The 13,545-nt window shown below is 51.8% G+C and overlaps 1 protein-coding gene across 1 annotated transcript in view; it reads left to right on the forward strand.

The window, feature by feature from the left end:
* Positions 1-9,149: 9,149 nt before the first annotated feature.
* Positions 9,150-13,545, forward strand: part of med17 (mediator complex subunit 17) — a 76,561-nt gene continuing 72,165 nt past the window's right edge. Inside the window, exons 1-5 of the mRNA XM_056264675.1 lie at positions 9,150-9,265; positions 11,013-11,252; positions 11,763-11,926; positions 12,033-12,252; positions 13,339-13,475. Of these exons, the coding sequence (XP_056120650.1) occupies positions 11,021-11,252; positions 11,763-11,926; positions 12,033-12,252; positions 13,339-13,475 (753 nt within the window). The 5' untranslated portion in view covers positions 9,150-9,265; positions 11,013-11,020. The remainder of the gene's footprint in view (positions 9,266-11,012; positions 11,253-11,762; positions 11,927-12,032; positions 12,253-13,338; positions 13,476-13,545) is intronic.

Raw genomic sequence — 13,545 nt, forward strand, 5'->3', positions numbered from 1 at the left:
TATGAGTCCCTCCATCACTCCACCTGCCCTTATGAGTCCCTCCATCACTCCACCTGCCCTTATGAGTCCCTCCATCACTCCACCTGCCATTATGAGTCCCTCCATCACTCCACCTGCCCTTATGAGACCCTCCATCACTCCACCTGCCATTATGAGTCCATCCATCACTCCACCTGCCATTATGAGTCCCTCCATCACTCCACCTGCCCTTATGAGACCCTCCATCACTCCTCCTGCCCTTATGAGACCCTCCATCACTCCACCTGCCCTTATGAGACCCTCCATCACTCCACCTGCCATTATGAGTCCCTCCATCACTCCTCCTGCCCTTATGAGACCCTCCATCACTCCACCTGCCCTTATGAGACCCTCCATCACTCCACCTGCCATTATGAGTCCCTCCATCACTCCACCTGCCATTATGAGTCCATCCATCACTCCACCTGCCATTATGAGTCCCTCCATCACTCCACCTGCCCTTATGAGACCCTCCATCACTCCACCTGCCCTTATGAGCCCCTCCATCACTCCACCTGCCCTTATGAGCCCCTCCATCACTCCACCTGCCATTATGAGTCCCTCCATCACTCCACCTGCCCTTATGAGCCCCTCCATCACTCCACCTGCCATTATGAGTCCCTCCATCACTCCACCTGCCCTTATGAGCCCCTCCATCACTCCACCTGCCCTTATGAGACCCTCCATCACTCCTCCTGCCCTTATGAGCCCCTCCATCACTCCACCTGCCCTTATGAGTCCCTCCATCACTCCTCCTGCCATTATGAGTCCCTCCATCACTCCACCTGCCCTTATGAGCCCCTCCATCACTCCACCTGCCCTTATGAGTCCCTCCATCACTCCTCCTGCCATTATGAGTCCCTCCATCACTCCACCTGCCATTATGAGTCCCTCCATCACTCCACCTGCCCTTATGAGACCCTCCATCACTCCACCTGCCATTATGAGTCCCTCCATCACTCCACCTGCCATTATGAGTCCCTCCATCACTCCACCTGCCCTTATGAGACCCTCCATCACTCCTCCTGCCCTTATGAGACCCTCCATCACTCCACCTGCCCTTATGAGACCCTCCATCACTCCACCTGCCATTATGAGTCCCTCCATCACTCCTCCTGCCCTTATGAGACCCTCCATCACTCCACCTGCCCTTATGAGACAGTCCATCACTCCACCTGCCATTATGAGTCCCTCCATCACTCCACCTGCCATTATGAGTCCATCCATCACTCCACCTGCCATTATGAGTCCCTCCATCACTCCACCTGCCCTTATGAGACCCTCCATCACTCCACCTGCCCTTATGAACCCCTCCATCACTCCACCTGCCCTTATGAGCCCCTCCATCACTCCACCTGCCATTATGAGTCCCTCCATCACTCCACCTGCCCTTATGAGCCCCTCCATCACTCCACCTGCCATTATGAGTCCCTCCATCACTCCACCTTCCCTTATGAGCCCCTCCATCACTCCACCTGCCCTTATGAGACCCTCCATCACTCCTCCTGCCCTTATGAGCCCCTCCATCACTCCACCTGCCCTTATGAGTCCCTCCATCACTCCTCCTGCCATTATGAGTCCCTCCATCACTCCACCTGCCCTTATGAGCCCCTCCATCACTCCACCTGCCCTTATGAGTCCCTCCATCACTCCTCCTGCCATTATGAGTCCCTCCATCACTCCACCTGCCCTTATGAGACCCTCCATCACTCCTCCTGCCCTTATGAGTCCCTCCATCACTCCACCCTCCATCACTCCACCTGCCCTTATGAGTCCCTCCATCACTCCACCGGCCCTTATGAGTCCCTCCATCACTCCACCTGCCCTTATGAGTCCCTCCATCACTCCACCTGCCATTATGAGTCCCTCCATCACTCCACCTGCCCTTATGAGACCCTCCATCACTCCTCCTGCCCTTATGAGACCCTCCATCACTCCACCTGCCATTATGAGTCCCTCCATCACTCCTCCTGCCCTTATGAGACCCTCCATCACTCCACCTGCCATTATGAGTCCCTCCATCACTCCACCTGCCATTATGAGTCCATCCATCACTCCACCTGCCATTATGAGTCCCTCCATCACTCCACCTGCCCTTATGAGACCCTCCATCACTCCTCCTGCCCTTATGAGCCCCTCCATCACTCCTCCTGCCCTTATGAGCCCCTCCATCACTCCACCTGCCATTATGAGTCCCTCCATCACTCCACCTGCCCTTATGAGCCCCTCCATCACTCCACCTGCCATTATGAGTCCCTCCATCACTCCACCTGCCCTTATAAGCCCCTCCATCACTCCACCTGCCCTTATGAGTCCCTCCATCACTCCACCTGCCATTATGAGTCCCTCCATCACTCCACCTGCCCTTATGAGACCCTCCATCACTCCTCCTGCCCTTATAAGACCCTCCATCACTCCACCTGCCCTTATGAGACCCTCCATCACTCCACCTGCCATTATGAGTCCCTCCATCACTCCTCCTGCCCTTATGAGACCCTCCATCACTCCACCTGCCCTTATGAGACCCTCCATCACTCCACCTGCCATTATGAGTCCCTCCATCACTCCACCTGCCCTTATGAGTCCCTCCATCACTCCACCTGCCATTATGAGTCCATCCATCACTCCACCTGCCATTATGAGTCCCTCCATCACTCCACCTGCCCTTATGAGTCCCTCCATCACTCCTCCTGCCCTTATGAGACCCTCCATCACTCCACCTGCCCTTATGAGACCCTCCATCACTCCACCTGCCATTATGAGTCCCTCCATCACTCCACCTGCCCTTATGAGTCCCTCCATCACTCCACCTGCCCTTATGAGTCCCTCCATCACTCCACCTGCCATTATGAGTCCCTCCATCACTCCACCTGCCATTATGAGTCCCTCCATCACTCCACCTGCCCTTATGAGACCCTCCATCACTCCTCCTGCCCTTATGAGACCCTCCATCACTCCACCTGCCCTTATGAGACCCTCCATCACTCCACCTGCCATTATGAGTCCCTCCATCACTCCACCTGCCCTTATGAGACCCTCCATCACTCCACCTGCCATTATGAGTCCCTCCATCACTCCACCTGCCCTTATGAGTCCCTCCATCACTCCACCTGCCCTTATGAGTCCCTCCATCACTCCACCTGCCATTATGAGTCCCTCCATCACTCCACCTGCCCTTATGAGACCCTCCATCACTCCTCCTGCCCTTATGAGACCCTCCATCACTCCACCTGCCCTTATGAGACCCTCCATCACTCCACCTGCCATTATGAGTCCCTCCATCACTCCTCCTGCCCTTATGAGACCCTCCATCACTCCACCTGCCATTATGAGTCCCTCCATCACTCCACCTGCCCTTATGAGACCCTCCATCACTCCACCTGCCCTTATGAGCCCCTCCATCACTCCACCTGCCCTTATGAGCCCCTCCATCACTCCACCTGCCCTTATGAGACCCTCCATCACTCCTCCTGCCCTTATGAGTCCCTCCATCACTCCTCCGGCCCTTATGAGCCCCTCCATCACTCCACCTGCCCTTATGAGCCCCTCCATCACTCCACCTGCCATTATGAGTCCCTCCATCACTCCACCTGCCCTTATGAGCCCCTCCATCACTCCACCTGCCATTATGAGTCCCTCCATCACTCCACCTGCCCTTATGAGCCCCTCCATCACTCCACCTGCCCTTATGAGTCCCTCCATCACTCCACCTGCCATTATGAGTCCCTCCATCACTCCACCTGCCCTTATGAGACCCTCCATCACTCCTCCTGCCCTTATGAGACCCTCCATCACTCCACCTGCCCTTATGAGACCCTCCATCACTCCACCTGCCATTATGAGTCCCTCCATCACTCCTCCTGCCCTTATGAGACCCTCCATCACTCCACCTGCCCTTATGAGACCCTCCATCACTCCACCTGCCATTATGAGTCCCTCCATCACTCCACCTGCCCTTATGAGTCCCTCCATCACTCCACCTGCCATTATGAGTCCATCCATCACTCCACCTGCCATTATGAGTCCCTCCATCACTCCACCTGCCCTTATGAGACCCTCCATCACTCCACCTGCCCTTATGAGCCCCTCCATCACTCCACCTGCCATTATGAGTCCCTCCATCACTCCACCTGCCATTATGAGTCCCTCCATCACTCCACCTGCCCTTATGAGCCCCTCCATCACTCCACCTGCCCTTATGAGTCCCTCCATCACTCCTCCTGTCCTTATGAGACCCTCCATCACTCCACCTGCCCTTATGAGACCCTCCATCACTCCACCTGCCATTATGAGTCCCTCCATCACTCCACCTGCCCTTATGAGACCCTCCATCACTCCACCTGCCCTTATGAGCCCCTCCATCACTCCACCTGCCCTTATGAGCCCCTCCATCACTCCACCTGCCATTATGAGTCCCTCCATCACTCCACCTGCCCTTATGAGACCCTCCATCACTCCACCTGCCATTTTGAGCCCCTCCATCACTCCACCTGCCATTATGAGTCCCTCTATCACTCCACCTGCCCTTATGAGACCCTCCATCACTCCACCTGCCATTATGAGTCCCTCCATCACTCCACCTGCCCTTATGAGACCCTCCATCACTCCTCCTGCCATTATGAGTTCCTCCATCACTCCTCCTGCCCTTATGAGACCCTCCATCACTCCACCTGCCCTTATGAGTCCCTCCATCACTCCACCTGCCATTATGAGTCCATCCATCACTCCACCTGCCATTATGAGTCCCTCCATCACTCCACCTGCCATTATGAGTCCCTCCATCACTCCTCCTGCCCTTATGAGACCCTCCATCACTCCACCTGCCCTTATGAGACCCTCCATCACTCCACCTGCCATTATGAGTCCCTCCATCACTCCACCTGCCCTTATGAGTCCCTCCATCACTCCACCTGCCCTTATGAGTCCCTCCATCACTCCACCTGCCATTATGAGTCCCTCCATCACTCCACCTGCCATTATGAGTCCCTCCATCACTCCACCTGCCCTTATGAGACCCTCCATCACTCCTCCTGCCCTTATAAGACCCTCCATCACTCCACCTGCCCTTATGAGACCCTCCATCACTCCACCTGCCATTATGAGTCCCTCCATCACTCCACCTGCCTTTATGAGACCCTCCATCACTCCACCTGCCCTTATGAGTCCCTCCATCACTCCACCTGCCCTTATGAGTCCCTCCATCACTCCACCTGCCATTATGTGTCCCTCCATCACTCCACCTGCCCTTATGAGATCCTCCATCACTCCTCCTGCCCTTATGAGACCCTCCATCACTCCTCCTGCCCTTATGAGACCCTCCATCACTCCTCCTGCCATTATGAGTCCCTCCATCACTCCACCTGCCCTTATGAGACCCTCCATCACTCCACCTGCCCTTATGAGCCCCTCCATCACTCCACCTGCCCTTATGAGCCCCTCCATCACTCCACCTGCCATTATGAGTCCCTCCATCACTCCACCTGCCCTTATGAGCCCCTCCATCACTCCACCTGCCATTATGAGTCCCTCCATCACTCCACCTGCCCTTATGAGACCCTCCATCACTCCACCTGCCATTATGAGCCCCTCCATCACTCCACCTGCCATTATGAGTCCCTCTATCACTCCACCTGCCCTTATGAGACCCTCCATCACTCCACCTGCCCTTATGAGTCCCTCCATCACTCCACCTGCCCTTATGAGTCCCTCCATCACTCCACCTGCCCTTATGAGTCCCTCCATCACTCCACCTGCCCTTATGAGACCCTCCATCACTCCACCTGCCATTATGAGTCCCTCCATCACTCCACCTGCCCTTATGAGACCCTCCATCACTCCACCTGCCATTATGAGTCCCTCCATCACTCCACCTGCCCTTATGAGACCCTCCATCACTCCACCTGCCCTTATGAGTCCCTCCATCACTCCACCTGCCCTTATGAGACCCTCCATCACTCCTCCTGCCCTTATGAGTCCCTCCATCACTCCACCTGCCATTATGAGTCCCTCCATCAATCCACCCGCCCTTATGAGTCCCTCCATCACTCCTCCTGCCCTTATGAGTCCCTCCATCACTCCACCCTCCATCACTCCACCTGCCCTTATGAGTCCCTCCATCACTCCACCGGCCCTTATGAGTCCCTCCATCACTCCACCTGCCCTTATGAGTCCCTCCATCACTCCACTTGCCCTTATGAGACCCTCCATCACTCCACCTGCCCTTATGAGTCCCTCCATCACTCCTCCTGCCATTATGAGACCCTCCATCACTCCACCTGCCCTTATGAGTCCCTCCATCACTCCACCTGCCATTATGAGTCCCTCCATCACTCCACCTGCCCTTATGAGACCCTCCATCACTCCACCTGCCCTTATGAGACCCTCCATCACTCCTCCTGCCATTATGAGTCCCTCCATCACTCCACCTGCCCTTTTGAGACCCCCCATCACTCCACCTGCCCTTATGAGACCCTCCATCACTCCTCCTGCCCTTAGGAGTCCCTCCATCACTCCACCTGCCCTTATGAGACCCTCCATCACTCCTCCTGCCATTATGAGACCCTCCATCACTCCACCTGCCCTTATGAGACCCTCCATCACTCCACCTGCCCTTATGAGACCCTCCATCACTCCTCCTGCCCTTATGAGCCCCTCCATCACTCCACCTGCCCTTATGAGACCCTCCATCACTCCTCCTGCCATTATGAGACCCTCCATCACTCCACCTGCCCTTATGAGTCCATCCATCACTCCACCTGCCATTATGAGTCCCTCCATCACTCCACCTTCCCTTATGAGACCCTCCATCACTCCACCTGCCCTTATGAGACCCTCCATCACTCCTCCTGCCATTATGAGTCCCTCCATCACTCCACCTGCCCTTATGAGACCCTCCATCACTCCACCTGCCCTTATGAGACCCTCCATCACTCCTCCTGCCCTTATGAGTCCCTCCATCACTCCACCTGCTCTTATGAGACCCTCCATCACTCCTCCTGCCATTATGAGACCCTCCATCACTCCACCTGCCCTTATGAGACCCTTCATCACTCCACCTGCCCTTATGAGACCCTCCATCACTCCTCCTGCCATTATGAGTCCCTCCATCACTCCACCTGCCATTATGAGTCCCTCCATCACTCCACCTGCCCTTATGAGACCCTCCATCACTCCACCTGCCCTTATGAGTCCCTCCATCACTCCTCCTGCCCTTATGAGTCCCTCCATCACTCCTCCTGCCATTATGAGACCCTCCATCACTCCACCTGCCCTTATGAGACCCTCCATCACTCCTCCTGCCCTTATGAGACCCTCCAACACTCCACCTGCCCTTATGAGTCCCTCCATAACTCCACCTGCCCTTATGAGACCCTCCATCACTCCACCTGCCATTATGAGTCCCTCCATCACTCCACCTGCCCTTATGAGACCCTCCATCACTCCTCCTGCCATTTTGAGTCCCTCCATCACTCCACCTGCCCTTGTGAGACCCTCCATCACTCCACCTGCCCTTATGAGACCCTCCATCACTCCACCTGCCCTTATGAGTCCCTCCATCACTCCACCTGCCCTTATGAGACCCTCCATCACTCCACCTGCCCTTATGAGACCCTCCATCACTCCTCCTGCCATTATGAGTCCCTCCATCACTCCACCTGCCATTATGAGTCCCTCCATCACTCCACCTGCCATTATGAGTCCCTCCATCACTCCACCTGCCCTTATGAGACCCTCCATCACTCCACCTGCCCTTATGAGTCCCTCCATCATTCCTCCTGCCCTTATGAGTCCCTCCATCACTCCTCCTGCCATTATGAGACCCTCCATCACTCCACCTGCCTTTATGAGACCCTCCATCACTCCTCCTGCCCTTATGAGTCCCTCCATCACTCCACCTGCCCTTTTGAGTCCCTCCATTACTCCACCGGCCCTTATGAGTCCCTCCATCACTCCACCGGCCCTTATGAGACCCTCCATCACTCCACCCGCCCTTATGAGTCCCTCCAACACTCCACCTGCCCTTATGAGTCCCTCCATAACTCCACCTGCCCTTATGAGACCCTCCATCGCTCCACCTGCCATTATGAGTCCCTCCATCACTCCACCTGCCCTTGTGAGTCCCTCCATCAATCCACCTGCCCTTATGAGTCCCTCCATTACTCCACCTGCCCTTATGAGTCCCTCCATCACTCCACCTGCCCTTATGAGTCCCTCCATCACTCCGCCTGCCCATATGAGTCCCTCCATCACTCCACCTGCCCTTATGAGCCCCTCCATCACTCCATCTGCCCTTATGAGTCCCTCCATCACTCCACCTAACCAGCTTTTTAAAATTGTTTTTAAAACTAAACATTTCGACTATTTTAGCACAAATTAGCAGTAGCACCTCACTGCAGACACGAGATCCAGGGGGCGGAGTTGGATCCAGATTTAAGGGGTGGAGATTGGTAGGTTTAGGTATATGTAATGTGGGAGGAGTCGGTTTAAATGATTAAATGTTAAAACGGCTTGCCATAGCCTATAATGTATTGTAAGAAGTGTACTTTAGAGAAACTGGTGCTTGGGGAGAGGGTGACGCCTAAAATGTTTTAAAGTGTTTGCATGCAATACACATAACAACCCACGAGGGAATCAGAGTACGAAGCAATAAAAATTTAAAAAAGACTACAAAGCAGTTATGCTGCTGGACATAATATATGCTGCTGGACATCTGAATTTCCCCTGTGGGGATGAATAAAGACATCTATCTATCTATCTATCTATCTATCTATCTATCTATCTATCTATCTATCTATCTATCTATCTATCTATCTATCTATCTATCTATCTATCTATCTATCTATCTATCTTCGGACGTCATTGGTCACGTGATTTTGGTAGAACAAATTAAGCATTGATACAAATTGTTTAATTTTTTTTGACACACGCCTCGGACCTTTGATGCAAGCTGAAATGCAACAAAAGTGTAAATGCAACAAAAACAACAACACATTTAAGTTAATAACTCAGTGGAATCAAGCCACAACACAGAAAGAGTGACTGAGATCGCGAACCCGATTTACACTCCGGAGGAGAAGGTGGCGCTAATGCGCAGAAAAGCTGGACGACGACCGCCGGAAAACAAGTAGAGGAAGAAGAAGAAGAAGAAGAAGAAGAACGTCAGTGTAGCATAGCTCGAAATCTACAGCACAAACAAACAAACTAAGAAAATAGACGGAGAAACAGATCACGTTTTCACTTCATGTAAGTATGCTGCAGAACATTTCATCTCTCACAACATTAATATATATAACGTTATATAGGCTATGTGTCTCAGCGTATCATCCTGCGGTTCTCTCTCTCTCTCTCTCTCTGTGTGTGTGTGTGTGTGTGTGTGTGTGTGTGTGTGTGTGTGTGTGTGTGTGTGTGTGTGTGTGAGAGAGAGAGAGAGAGAGAGAGAGAGAGAGAGAGAGAGAGAGAGAGAGAGAGAGAGAAGAGAGAGAGAGAGAGAGAGAGAGAGAGAGAGAGAGAGAGAGAGAGTCGGTTTGCTGCATAATGTCAGTTTCAAATGTACCGTCAACAGCTCCTTAACGTTAACGTTACATAGACAGCAGTTTCTCTGTTTGTCCGGCTCCCTACATAGACGTCAGATCTGTGTGTGTGTGTGTATCAGACTCAGATCTGTGTGTGTCAGACCTGGGCATGATGTCGGGGGTCCAGCACACAGTGTGAACACATCACTGAAGTAGACTCAGATCTGTCTGTGTGTGTGTGTGTGTGTGTGTGTGTATCAGACCTGGGCATGATGTCGGGGGTTCAGCACACAGTCACTTCACTGGAGTAGACTCAGATCTGTGTGTGTGTGTGTGTGTGTGTGTGTGTGTGTGTGTGTGTATCAGACTCAGATCTGTGTGTGTGTGTGTATATCAGACTCAGATCTCTGTGTGTGTGTGTGTGTGTGTGTGTGTGTGTGTGTGTGTGTGTGTGTGTGTGTGTGTGTGTCAGACCTGGGCATGATGTCGGGGGTCCAGCACACAGTCACATCACTGGAGTAGACTCAGATCTGTGTGTCTGTGTGTGTGTGTGTATCAGACTCAGATCTGTGTGTGTGTGTGTGTGTATATCAGACTCAGATCTCTCTCTGTGTGTGTGTGTGTGTGTGTGTCAGACCTGGGCATGATGTCGGGGGTTCAGCACACAGTCACTTCACTGGAGTAGACTCAGATCTGTGTGTCTGTGTGTGTGTGTGTGTGTATCAGACTCAGATCTGTGTGTGTGTGTGTATATCAGACTCAGATCTCTGTGTGTGTGTGTGTGTGTGTGTGTGTGTGTGTGTGTCAGACCTGGGCATGATGTCGGGGGTCCAGCACACAGTCACATCACTGGAGTAGACTCAGATCTGTGTGTGTGTGTCAGACTCAGATCTGTGTGTGTGTGTGTATCAGACTCAGATCTGTGTGTGTGTGTGTGTGTATATCAGACTCAGATCTCTCTCTGTGTGTGTGTGTGTGTGTGTGTGTGTGTGTGTGTGTGTGTGTGTGTGTGTGTGTGTGTGTGTGTGTGTGTGTGTGTGTGTGTGTGTGTGTGTGTGTCAGACCTGGGCATGATGTCGGGGTTCAGCACACAGTCACATCACTGGAGTAGACTCAGATCTGTGTGTGTGTGTGTGTGTGTGTGTATCAGACTCAGATCTCTCTCTGTGTGTGTGTGTGTGTGTGTGTGTGTGTGTGTGTGTGTGTGTGTCAGACCTGGGCATGATGTCGGGGGTTCAGCACACAGTCACATCACTGGAGTAGACTCAGATCTGTGTGTGTGTGTGTGTGTATCAGACTCAGATCTGTGTGTGTGTGTATATCAGACTCAGATCTCTCTGTGTGTGTGTGTGTGTGTGTGTGTGTCAGACCTGGGCATGATGTCGGGGGTCCAGCACACAGTCACATCACTGGAGTAGACTCAGATCTGTGTGTCTGTGTGTGTGTGTGTCAGACTCAGATCTATGTGTGTGTGTGTGTCAGATCTGGGCATGATGTCGGGGGCTCCAGCGGTGCGCGTGAGCATCGAGTCGTCCTGCGAGCGGCAGGTGCAGGAGGTGTCTCTGGACGGCCTGGAGACCTACGCCCCCCCGCTCTCCATGTCCCAGAACCTGGCCAAGCTGGCGCAGCGGATCGACTTCGGCCAGAGCTCGGACGAGGACGAGGACGGGCTGGAGCGGGACAGCCAGCAGTGGAGCAAGCCGGAGGCCGAGGAGGACGAGGGTATGTGTGTGTCGGGCCGCTCACGATTACATGCAAATCCATTCTCAGGGCACAGATCTGATTGTACAGTCGTCGACATTTGAAGTGGATCAAAACCTTTCATCAAAGTTATACATGAATCTTGAACAATACCCGTTCTTGCCTTTCATGAACTTTTATGATCCACTTCAAATGTGGCCTACTGTAGTTTACTGTTTTCTTATTCGACTGCGGTAGATAATGGGTCTAGAAGGGAAAACCTTAACCTTGAAATTTATTTAGTTTTTCATCCCAATTTAGTCAACCCAATATTACAGAACAAATGCCCTTTCAGCCGACTACAATCTTCATTACACACAGTCTTCTGTAATAAAGCAATGCAGAACATTTGATTTTAATTTTGATAAATAAATTACAAACAATAGGACTAATACAATAGAAAAAAAAAAAAATGATATTTTTATATTTACTTTTATATTTTATATATCCCCCCCCCCCCCCTTCTCTCTCTCTCTTTCTCTCTCTCTCCAGGTATGGTGAAGTTCCAGCCGTCGCTGTGGCCGTGGGACTCGGTGCGTAATAACCTGCGCAGCGCTCTCACGGAGATGTGTGTGTTGCACGACGTGCTCAGTGTGCTCAAGGACAAGAAGTACATGGCGCTCGACCCCGTGTCCCAGGATCCCTCAGTGGGAAAGGTCAGTTTATTCTGTGGTTCGAGCGGGCGTATATATACCCTTTCCCGTCTGTGGGGTTGTGAAGTTCGGATGTCTCTGTAATGCGCTGTCGTGTCCTCGTGTGCAGACGCCGCAGGTGTTCCAGCTGCTCAGCAAGAAGAAGTCTCTGGCCACGGCCGCGCAGCTGCTGCTGAGAGGGGCGGAGAAGCTCACCAAGTCTGTGGTGGAGAACCAGGAGCAGCGGCGGCAGCGCGACTTCAACTCGGAGCTCCTGCGCCTGCGCTCGCAGTGGAAACTGCGCAAAGTCGGAGACAAGATCCTGGGGGATCTCAGTTACCGCAGTGCCGGTAATGCAGTGATTTATCAGTTAGTGCGGCTGGGATGAGCAAAACATTATATCACGCTATTTTTCAAAACTGTACACTATGGTATTTTAATTTTTTTCAACCATTACTGGGTGTTAACCACATTTTCTACTGATTGAGAGAGGAAATACTGCAGTAGATTGGCTTAGATTGCCCTATTTTACTGTCATGAGTGAATATTGTAGAGAAATCCCACACTTGTGTTAATACAGGTCTGTTTACAAAGAGGTCCAGCAGGAGGCGCTGTAGGAGCGGCTGGTTTCCACGGCAACGGCTGAACACAAAGCAGCTCAGCGCTCATAAATGCTGCTTTATCAGGAAAGATAAAGAAAGATTCAAATGAAATAACATATCGAAACTTTGCTAAAGACAGTCAGTTCCCTTCAAAGATACATTCATATAAAAACACCCGGGCCGCGTTTTGACTTCGTTCGTCTTATCACTCAAAATATGATTCTATGTTGACTTAAATGTATGGATTACAGCCTATCGTGTTCAGTTTATTCAAATATATAAATATAATCTGCAGTATTTGTCATACAAGTGCTGAAGTGTTTAAAGGGATAGTTCACCCAAAAAACCCTCAAGCCATCCTACAGGTAGGTGTATATGACTTTCTGCTTTCAGACAAACACAATCAGAGGTATATTAAAAATATCCTGTCTCTTCCAAGCGTTATAATGGCAGCGAGTAGCGCCTGATGTCTTGGGCCGGACCTCGACTCGCGTACGGCACTGATTATAGTTTATAAAGCTTTAAATATGAATATTTTTCGTACTTAAACGCATGGCTTCGCTTCAGAAGGTCTTTATTTAACCCTCCGGAGTCGTGTGGATTACTTTTATGATGGATGGATGCACTTTTTTTGGGCTTCAAAATCTCAGGCACCATTAACTCCCATTATAAAGCTTGGATGAGCCAGGACATTTTTTAATACTTCTGATTGTGTTCGTCTGAAAGAAGAAACTCATATACTCCTAGGATGGCTTGAGGGTGAGTAAATAAATCATGGGCTAATTTTCATTTTTGGGTGAAGTAACCCTTAAATATGTGTCGCTGGCGTTTCAGGCTCTCTGTTCCCGCATCACGGCACGTTTGAGGTCCTCAAGAACACAGACCTGGACCTGGATAAGAAAATCCCCGATGATTATTGCCCGCTCAACGTGCAGATCCCCAGCGAACTGGAGGGATCCGCCTACATTAAGGTCAAATTCAAGAATAGCAGTGATGTAACTCGCCTGACATCAGATGTTGTTTTCCCCAAGATAAAGTGTG

The sequence above is a fragment of the Rhinichthys klamathensis genome, unplaced genomic scaffold, assembly GCF_029890125.1.
Source record: "Rhinichthys klamathensis goyatoka isolate OS25496 unplaced genomic scaffold, OSU_Roscu_1.1 h1tg000223l_1, whole genome shotgun sequence".
NCBI classification, from domain to species: domain Eukaryota; kingdom Metazoa; phylum Chordata; class Actinopteri; order Cypriniformes; family Leuciscidae; genus Rhinichthys; species Rhinichthys klamathensis.